General features: G+C 40.6%; 3 protein-coding genes across 14 annotated transcripts in view; 2 read left to right on the top strand and 1 right to left on the bottom strand.

Annotated features, from left to right (window-relative positions):
- Nucleotides 1-1,930, top strand: part of LOC111273741 (protein KTI12 homolog) — a 3,301-nt gene extending 1,371 nt beyond the window's left edge. For both annotated transcript variants that reach the window (XM_022855653.2, XM_086973612.1), the window contains 3 exons: nt 620-769; nt 1,158-1,296; nt 1,557-1,930. In XM_022855653.2, the coding sequence (XP_022711388.1) occupies nt 620-769; nt 1,158-1,296; nt 1,557-1,784 (517 nt within the window). In that variant the 3' untranslated portion in view covers nt 1,785-1,930. The remainder of the gene's footprint in view (nt 1-619; nt 770-1,157; nt 1,297-1,556) is intronic.
- Nucleotides 1-10,638, bottom strand: part of LOC111273734 (organic cation/carnitine transporter 2) — a 99,091-nt gene that overhangs the window by 51,244 nt on the left and 37,209 nt on the right. The window lies entirely within an intron of this gene.
- LOC111273738 (uncharacterized) lies at nt 2,323-5,302 on the top strand. The gene is made up of 2 exons (XM_022855649.2): nt 2,323-4,249; nt 4,809-5,302. The coding sequence occupies exon 1, from the start codon at nt 2,486-2,488 to the stop codon at nt 4,244-4,246; it is 1,761 nt and encodes a 586-aa protein (XP_022711384.1). The 5' UTR covers nt 2,323-2,485; the 3' UTR covers nt 4,247-4,249; nt 4,809-5,302.

The following is a 10,638-nucleotide window of genomic DNA, read 5'->3' as shown; positions in this document are numbered from 1 at the left end:
GACTTTGTTAACTTAGTAGACTTTTGCAGCCGATGCAATTGCTAAAGGGACGTGTACTTAATTGCGTAGAGCCTTATATTGTACCGATGCTATGTGCTAAAAAGCGAACTTGATTTTTTTGGCGAAAAGAATTAGTGTTTATTGTTGATATATTAATTAACGCTTCAGGGATTTAGAATATTTCAAAAAGCAGCTAATGTATATATATTGTAGACCTAATGAACGGTTCTTTATTAAAACAAAGTTATTAAGCTGTTTTCTACAGTGTTCTAAACCTCTGAAGTATTAATTTATATATAAACAATAAAGACTAATTTTTCTTTGTCTAAAAAATCAGCCTCACTTCCTAGTATAGAGCAGCTGTATAATATGGAGCTCTACCCAATTTGGATTACTTTAGCAATCCTATCGGGTACAAAAATCTAATAAGTGAATGAAGATCTAAAAATTATTTCCATTTCCCTAATATAGTATAATAACATTGTATTTTGAAAACTATTCTGTCAGTTACTATACATAAGGCTGTATAATACGAATTGTAGAGGGCGCTGTGACACCGACAAATAATAATAGTAATATTGTTTCCTTCGTTCGCGTTTTTTATTTGGAAAATTTCTAGTTACGAGTTGTATTGTCTGTCTAAATCGGTTAAAACAACACAGTGCACTTTATATCTCCCTGTGAATGTCGACGTCGCGTGGAAGTGGAATTGTTCAAGGCCGGAGGAGGATAGATACTCGAGAGAGATATTCGATGCACTAATTCTCAGGTTCGGCTGCTGCTATATGGTTTGGTTCTCATGTTATTTTTGCTTTGATCGTAATGCTCCACGTAAATGACTCGGCGATCAAGTGTTATCTTTATGGTTCGCCGATTTAGTATAAGAATCAAGGGTTTTCGCATATTGTAGAAAATCGCCATTTATTGCACACAGGCCTAATAAACATTTGAAGTACAAAAGCCAGATCCATTTTTCTCATATGGTAAATGTGTTTAGTGCATTACAATAACAGCTGCTTATTAATTTATTTAAATAACTTCGCTAATTTAATTTTCGACGTGTTTTCCAAATAAAGTGTTATCTATAACAAAGCTCTTAGTAACTTAGTGATAGGTATCTTTGATAGTTGAGCTAAGGCTTTCCTTTATTTCTATAGGTACGAAGAGCCTGATTCAAAAAACCGTTGGGATTCTCCACTAGTAACGATCCATGAAGGCAACGAGATCCTGTTTCAGGATGTCGACGCTGCCTTATTTCAAAGGAAGGCCCCGACACCAAATCAGGCTACCCAATCAGTGAGTAAGCTAGGGCAATTCTTATTTCTCTTGTACACCGCATTGCTATCGTGGCATATTTGCGTTTCTATTTGAACAAACGTTGCTAAGTTGCTGTAACAATGAAAGCCCTGAGGGCAGGCGAACTGTCGAGAGGTTTATACATTCTTTATGATGACTCGAGTCTAAAACTGAAAATTGAAAATTTCAAGAATATTGTTGCGACTGCAGTTTGTACGGCTATTTCATCCTATTTATCGCAACGTGTAAATTATTTTCAGGATCCGGTATTATCAACGAACTTCCTGTATGATCTCGATAGGCTGACACAGGAAATCATAGAGGAGGTGTTAAAAAATCCAATTGAGTTTGGTATCCGTCGAGTGACCTTGCCTGAACTATCGAGATTACGGAGACAATTTATCAACTACGTAAAACAGAATCCAATTGAAGATACAAACAAGATTAGACCCCTCTTCGAGAATTACATACGGAATATTACGATATAGATTCGTTGTGGCACTAACAATAGCCCCTATATGTTGTTGTAAGATGCTTTCGAGAGCCGCGTTGTATACATTCATACGAGAAACTTATGTAAATACAATAGTTTTGGAAGTATAATAAAAAAAAAAAAACTGTTTGTTACTCCTTGGCGGTCGTTTGTATTTACTACCACTAGGGAGATTAGTTGTTACGTAATTTGGCATTATCAGTGGCATGATTATTCTAAATGAAAGTTCGTTTTGCCATGAGTGAACAGCTTGAAATTAATGGAGTATCTCCTTTCAGGCAAGGCAGTCGCCTCCGGTGTCGTTCCAATATTTCTGGTAGTTGGTAGGACAAACTTGCGCGACAATAAAGAAGTGCCTAAAAACCACCTGTATGTAGACTATAATTAATCGCCACTTGTACACGCGCAACCGTAGAAAGTAGAAAAGAAATAAGCTCAATCGACGTATTTATACTATCTACCAAAACAACACTTGTTAATCGTCCTGAAATTAATTGGTGTTTGTGTGCTTATATTATAGACGAGGTCATTGAAATCGTTGAAGATCAAGAGGAGTCTGCGGAGATAACTCCAGTGGTAAATAACAAACTGAAACAAAAGTGTCAAGAAGAGATACAGGACTCGGGGAAATATGCGCATAACGAGGCCGAAATTGAAAATACAGAAGAGGTTGCATCTTTAAAGTATCAGAAAGATATGGAAAAAAGGTCGCTACTCTCAACCCAAGAAGCCGAAAATAATTCCAGTGAAGACAGTGCGGCAGCTGCTGAAAAAACGACTTGTGACTTTAGTGAATCGAAACAACCACAAAATAAAGTCAATGAGGAATTTGTCGAAAAGAGTACTGTCAACCCTAATTGTCCATCTGATGCAAATGAACTAAGTAGTGAATCCAAAGGAATACAACAGAGTAGCATCGGCGAGCCTCAACAGTGCACAGAACCGAAAAATATGGCCCCCGTAAGTGAGGAAACCGCTATATCATTCAATGATATTATAAGCCAGATGCCTTTAGGTAAGGAAACGGACCGTGACAAACATGTTGAACATGCTACTGAAATTCCAGTGGACATCCAAGAGGCCCAGTTCCTCATACAGAAGGCCAATGAGAACAATCCGGGAGCATCGCGTTCAATGGAGTCTCTCGAGGATGCATTGCAGATGGCTGCCGCATCAATTGAACAGCAGGCTGAAGAAGGCAAACAACTTAAGCGCAAGGAGGCGCGAGAGAGACGCCGGGAAAGACGCGGTCAAAAGAAGAATAAACTTTTAGAAACACCTGTTGAATATCTTATGCAAGAACAGCAAGTTGAAGAGGCTTTAGCAGAACACGATCCTGATATAATACTTGACGAAGTTGCCCCTGAAGAGCTACCAAAGGAGCTTCGGAAAGCTATCCGACGTAGGTCAGGAAAGAAGCGGTCTCTGAAACGTAAAAGAATGGCCACTAGGCGCAGTTCCGAGCATTCACCTTCTTTAAAAAGGCTCAAGGCTAGTCCTAAAAAAAGTCCCGACGTCGAAAAGCGTGTGAGACGCAGCAAGGAAAAACAGTCACCAAAAACTAAACAAAGGGCAAACATAGGCTCATTGAAAGTGCAACTTCATGGACAAGTTCTGAACAAGAGGAGGCGGAAACCTGAAAAGGAGGCAGAGATTGTCATCGAGGCAGTATCAGACCACGGCTCAACTGCTGCCGAGGAACGCGATACGCCCACACCAAAAATCCTTACAGCCAAAAGGTTAATTGAATGCCGGCCTGAACCTAATCGTCTGCATGTCGCAGCGACGCCAGGCGTGTACGCAATCAAGAAGCGAGGATCGTGGCTCATGTGCGGATTGTGTCCCTTTCGATCGAAAGAAGCTGCTGATATTAGCTTGCATCTTCGACAGTTTGATTTCTATGATATGCGATGTCCGAAGTGTCAGCACGTCGTTACCCGTACGCACCGTGGACCCGATAATAAGATTCTCAGCTGTCTGCACTGCGATTACCGAAACGGAGATCACTTAGAAATACGACAAACTCCTCAACCGCATGTGCAGTTGGAACCAACAGTTTTAATCGGTACTACACCACCATCCCCACCAAAGGAAGATATTGTAGCGATTGCAGCGAAGATGATTCTTGAAGATGACGAAGAGGAACCCCAAATCATCTCAGAAATAACGGATGAATCTGGCCATCCCGTGCGAGTCCTAAGTGTGGAACGTGATCTCGAGGAGTTAGTTAAGGCTGGGGTGGTCACGCTATGTAATGATGGAGTGTCGGGTAATCTAGCACAAGTGAATATCACCACACAAGCAACTGATGTCGTTCACATCGATGTGCCTTCATCACAGATAGAAACCCACATCGATTCCGCCCGAAAAGTGGGTTCCACTAGGACGACGAATGTTAGTCCGAAAAAGGTGCCATCAATACTAAGGCGAAGAAAAAAGCCATCCGGTAAACAATAGTTGGTACGCATAATGCCTTCTAAATAACGTTTGGCTTAATGACGAAACCGCTATTAAGACCGTTGGTTTCCCAATAATGAATTTGTTGAGAGTCAATGCGATAAAGCTGGGACATGATTCGCTGTAGTACTCGCATCAGTATCCACAACAGTACTAGCATCGCTAGGTAAATTAACCTGTCTAGATATAAGGTGCAGCTGTTTAACTTACGACTGTCGAATAATTGGACGAGGCTGATGAGAAAACAATAAACATGTAGAATTTCTCTAACATAAATTGACACTTTTATACGTATCATAACATATACTGTTCAGATGAGATTTGTCGTAACGTTGCAGTATTACTAGAGCACTACTCTATTCCTTAATGTAATTGAATTTACTTTTGTTGCTACAAAATTATTGATTTCTACTTACCTACATATATTTCACATTTTTGTACATGTAACTTTCGTTACCGTAGCCCTTATTAAATCTGCTCCTTTTTCAGCCTACGTTCATACTTTGCTAAACGGAGTAACGTGGTGTGACACATTATTGTCATGCCAACCCTTTTGTTTCAGAGATTTTTGTGGATCAAGTCAGCCAAAGGAACTTACCCTATAACGCCTCGGGAACCGAGTCGACATATCACGTCAGCCGAGGTTTTAGACCTAGGACATTCTGATGTAAGCTGGTCGTCGGCTGACGTGTTAGTGAAGCTCGTAGTTCGAGTCGGTTTTTGGTGGACAAATAGTTTTGTAAACTTGTAAAAAAAATATATATGTAACTAAATACATTATTAACATTTGTTTCACATCGTACTTGTCCTTCGCCGCGATGTTATAATTAGGTGGCATATGTTGTGTCGTTGCTTCATCAGTGTATGCAGGGAATTATTTTTTTTACTTGCGATTTGTGCTTTTAGGCGATCAACTACATTACATCGAAAATTTAGTCCAATGTGCATTTGTGGTTGTCTATACATTTTAGGTTTTCTTGAAGATTCATAAATCTATCTAGAATATAAGACCTTATTTATTAAACTGACTAAATTAATAAACAGCTAAATTCATGACTTGTTGTTGTTGTTGTTGTTCTGAAATTTTTCGTCTATGAAACTGCATATATATTCCAACTTGTAATCATATATACGTATAATCGGTCTCCTAAACATATAATAAGAATAGTTAATGTACCTACGCGTTAGACTCAAACTCAGTCAAATAGCTCCAAAATTCAGGGCCGATTGCACAACACCAAGCAGAATATTTTTAAACTGTTTCTAGCTTGTGAAAGCGCTGCTGTTCTACTTTACACTGGTACTCCACTATATGCCGATAAAGAATCGGAAACAAACATTTCCAAACCGCTGCCAACCAATGTGAGATCGTGGCTGGTATCAATCTTTGTAGAATCGCTTGTTGCCCTGACAACTGCCGCCGCACCTTGTGGCATGCCTCTGATGCAGTTTTTCGCTGTTTCAATTATGGGTGGATCCTGTTACCTCACATTAGTGATTTCTTCACGGGGATCTGGAATGCCTGCTATTTCCCATCTTTACTGAACCAGTAGTTTATTTTCCAGACGTTTTTTGCGGGATTAAGGTCTACTAAATTAGCAGGCCATGTTAGCGCTTGAGCCTCATTGGCACCGAGTAGCATAACGACGGTCCAAGTTCTATGATAGGGCGCCCGATCGTGCATCAAAACCTTTGATGGATGTTTGATTTTCAGCAAAACTTCCGGAAAATCGTTTATCAGTACATCTGAATTTTTAAAGGGACGCTTTTTCTAGAGAGTCTCAAATTGATTCTCATCCATGAGTCCATTTTTCTTCGGTTCTCAGCTATACAATATGGTTTACCCAACAAAACAAAGGTTTGTTTCATTCGAGCACTGAACCAAAATTCCTTGGCGGATCTATTCCTCTTAAATCTAGTCTTTGAGTCGGCAGCGAAGTATAATTTCCGACACGTTTTTTTAATCTGCCCTGGCAGATGCTATAAAAAACAACCCTATTTTTTGGAATCCGTCCATGGTCATACGGTCCTCCGGCTTCATCGTATACTTTCATCAGTTTTCATACCAATTTTACGTGACAACAGCGCAAGCCTTTCCTTAGATTTGTCGCAGCGACAGTAATTGCATGCTAGGAAATATGAAAGATTTCAGCAGTTTGATGTTGTGGACGTTTATTTCCACGAATCGGTGCTTTCCATCTCTCATTTTGATATAGAAACAAACCGAAATCACCAGAAAATGTTCAGACTTACTTAGATAGAACAATCTAGTTTCTCAGTGCTGTTGGACGGCACAACAGAACGTGCCGATTAATACGAGAGATTAGCACGAACTATGACATTCGGATCCATTGAAATTCGGCTACAGTAAGCTAATGCCGCTGGAATGCGACATGTCTTATTATATAGTTTATTTTTATTGAAATTGTTTCGGTTTATCTGATTGAAAACCGATTTAATTGTTATCACTGTTATTGTTATTCGAAGCTGTATATAATGTTATTTGAATAGATACATTCGTGAACGATTAGTAATAAGCAAATAAATAGGTGTTCTATGCTTGAAAAACGTTTAAATAGATATGCCCGCAATAATCATAATGGGAATAATAGATGTTCTCAGTTAACTGATCTGCAACAATGTTGAGCATACACCTGTCGAATCGTCGAATATGAAACCGTGGTTTATTGTTATTTTCAGTACGCTAAAGAGCCACTATAGTTCAAACAAGCGGCAAATCATTATATGCTGTTTAATCTGTACCGTCGAGTCTACTGCTGCGACTGCATTCCGTGCTATTGAGTACATGAATAAAAATGTATTTTTTACGCAACGAATCTCTAGTATTTTGGACTCCTTTGATGCTGGCTCTTACAAACCGGGCAGGTAGCTGCTCTACCGTCTGTTGCTACATGCTGGGAAGTGTTCAGATATGTATTTGTCTTAAAGTTTATTTGAATTATTCAGAACGTAAAAAGCTCAAAATATATTGTCAACTAAATAGCTTTAAGTCCTGACAAATCAACGGAAACGTCTTACGTTACAGCGCTTCCAAAAATAATCCGAAACAGATTCGTCTAGAGGCGGAGGCAGATTGTAAACGTGCCAGCGGGAACCTGCAGACAGTCATATTCGTACCATACTACTAGAAGGCAATCAATCACTAGCTATGACGTTTTCACTCAGGTGCACTTTTTAAAAAAAAAATTCATGAAGTAATTTCACACATTACGTCGAAAATACGAGAGACCAATACGTCATGCAATATTTTCTGTGACGCTTTGGCGATAAAAAAAACAGAGTGAAAACAGAGCTGATTTCATTGCAGAGAACTTCGCCCGTAAAGGACATACGATTAGGCAGCTTTTTTGAGGAAAGCTGTTTATTGACTTGCCTTTTGATTGGTCTAACATTTATTATTCTACATAAACAAATTTAAGAACGGCGTGTTCCTTTACTTTGACACTACTGGAATATAGTCAGCTATTACTCAGCCCTTACTATCGGCGAAAAAATAGCGCGCCGTACTTGAACGCTACTCTCTTAGACACATCTCTTATTTTACGGCTACGCCGTTCGCCGACTTCACGCACTATTACAATGTAATAACGAAAATTGCGTGGAAGGTCATAATTTCATTTCAGAAGCCATATTAATAGTGTATTTATATACGCCATGGCCTATACCAACCTGGCTTAACTTTACTGTCTCAGTGTCCCGGTACGATCATGAAAACGTCAAATAACCGCACGCGGGTGCAGAGTTAAACAACGCGCTATATTAAACACTCAATGTATGTATTAGGTAGACTATTCGCGACAACCAGACAATCAGCTGGGCAATCGCCCAGCTGTGCTGAAGTAATAATGACGTCTATGGCCAAGAAACGGAAAAGGAGCCCTATGAACTCTGAACTTCCGACGCCCTTTAGCTGGGTGGCAGTCCCTGACACAGCTCCCACGTTGGTGAACAGCCCTTGGGATCCTTATTACCGCAAAGAGTAATGGTTAGCTACGGAGCTACTCAAAGAGATATATGAAGTCCGTTTAATAACATTGCGTTGCTTCGCAAGTTGACTTAGCTCGGTAGATGTATCATCATTATAATATTTAGTGAAGGGAAGAACTTGAATTAATACTATTCAATATCACAGATTTTTGTGAATGCAGAACCAGCTAGATGGCAGGTAAGAATATAGCACAAAACAGGTTGTATTATTTGACTGGGATCATTGATATTGGTTTCAGTGATAGCCTAGATTGGTTTCTTCCTTTCGGTTCGACACGTCAGCTTCGGCTTATGATCAAGACCGGCTTCGTGTTGACTCTGCGCCCAGATGTTTCAGATGACTGATCGACACCGTCGCCTAATAGACGGTTTACGTGGATCGAACCAGCTCCGACCCGCGTCTAATAGACGATTCGGATCCCTCCAGAGCGGGTCCCTTTGTTAAGCAGACAGACACCGTCAACGAACATATATATAGATATTTTACTGAAGATTATGACGGGTAAAAGTTGTCTTCGATAGTAGTATCAAAGTGACTATAATAGGTTACCTGTAGCGAGCCATTGATAGCGAGCTAACGTAAAGCCAGTCATTAAAATGTAATAAACGATGCGAAAGAGTTTAGGTGAGGTCTATTCGAGCCCATTCCCAGTAACCAAAGCCGTTTCATGGATACTTAAGCTTATAGTAGTAATACGCTTGTGGAACATCCGGACCCAATAACAAGGTTTTGTCTAGCGAGCGGATTGTGATAAAAGGATGATCAATATAATTCGATTCTTTGCGAAACTGGAATATTTCGTGGAAACAAGTACAGCTTTACAATACAATTTGTATACTTCGATCTGAACAACTATCGCGTACCTATAGTGACAACCATCCACTGCATTTGTTGCGTTTCTGGCCTACATTTCTGTATTCCCTAGAAAATGTAAAGCGAACTGATAAATATATTCAGTAGTCGAACGATTGGTCGGCTATTTTTGAATACGTAACGGTGATTCCCTACACCCGCATTCGATTTGTTGTGGATAAATTTGAAGCGTTACCATAGTTACCGTTCCCCCTGCTTTTTTGACCCGCGATTACTTTTATTAACCATCAGTCCTCCGGCTAAGAATAATCGCGTTCTCGTTCTTTCGCGCTAAACCACAACGAACAGAGGGCGATGTCGCTACGCCACTCTTTTCACTCACTAACGCCGCTGTTCAGTCCTCAGTGATTTTTCCATTTTCTTCTTCTTCTATACGATTATTTATTTATCAGTGTCATCTAATGTGGAAGGATCATTGGCGTCGTCATCGCCATCCTCACTGCTGCGCAGGGATGCACATGCATACAGGCCCTCTAACTGCAATGGAGCCGCATTGGTGTCATTGGCGAACCGGCGACGCATCTAAACGTGCCCAAACGCCAAAGCTTGCATCATTACCGTCAATGGTAGTTGGCGTATCACTCACTCATCCCTTCCTTCTTTTTCTTTCTCGCTCAAAGAAGAGGCTGACGGTGAAAAAAGCACCAGCAGATAAGAAGAAAGGCTTTGGCCTCGCCCCCGCCGCTTGTTAGATCTCATTCATATCGTTACTCCTCATTTAAACAATCCATTGAGTGAGTGGATACTGCTCCTCCGGGTGTTGGACAACCACCTAATTGCAATATCATTTTTTTGCTTTTTGTCTGTCTGCTCGTTTGCCCACTCTGCTTGTCACTGCTGTGTGCAGCAGAGCCCGGCAGCTTCACCATAGGGCTAAGTGACTGCTGCCGCTGTGAGAATGAAAGTGGTGCCAATGCCTCCAAATTCAAACTAAGCTAAGCCGGACCAAAATCATAACGACGGAGCTAGCCACACAAGCACGGGGGTAGTAGCAGGCCACGTCGGCCTCTTTTGTAACTTCGAAAACTGTTCGTATATTGTCAATGAATGACAATGAAAGTGGGCTGTATCTTGCAAAACCATTGGCATCATTGTCATCGCATTCATCCCTCTCCACTTTGTGCCCCGCTCGTCTTATCCCTACGAAAAAGATTTCGGATGAACTCACCTTCTCCATAGGAGGAATAGTGGGTTTAAGGAAGCATCTTTTACCAGTTCTAGCTATATCAGCTCGCGGCAGCGGTGTTAACACCGCGCGTTAATATACAATTCATAGACCAGATATTACTACCCCCTATGTGTACAATCCACAGACGTTCAGCTTTCACTGACAGACAGAGCGGTCTCATTCTTTTTTAAGGCTTTGCTTTATCACCTATGACACATCGTAACTATGCGAATATTGGATACCGATGAGTAATGTAAGTTAAACGAATCCATGATGAGCAACTAAACGTAGACCATTGTGTATCTAGGTAGCCTTCTGAAGTCAGACTTCTAAAGTTAGGTC

This window comes from Varroa jacobsoni, unplaced genomic scaffold (assembly GCF_002532875.2).
Source record: "Varroa jacobsoni isolate VJ856 unplaced genomic scaffold, vjacob_1.0 scaffold_221, whole genome shotgun sequence".
NCBI lineage: Eukaryota > Metazoa > Arthropoda > Arachnida > Mesostigmata > Varroidae > Varroa > Varroa jacobsoni.
This window is presented reverse-complemented; position numbering and strand designations above follow the sequence as displayed.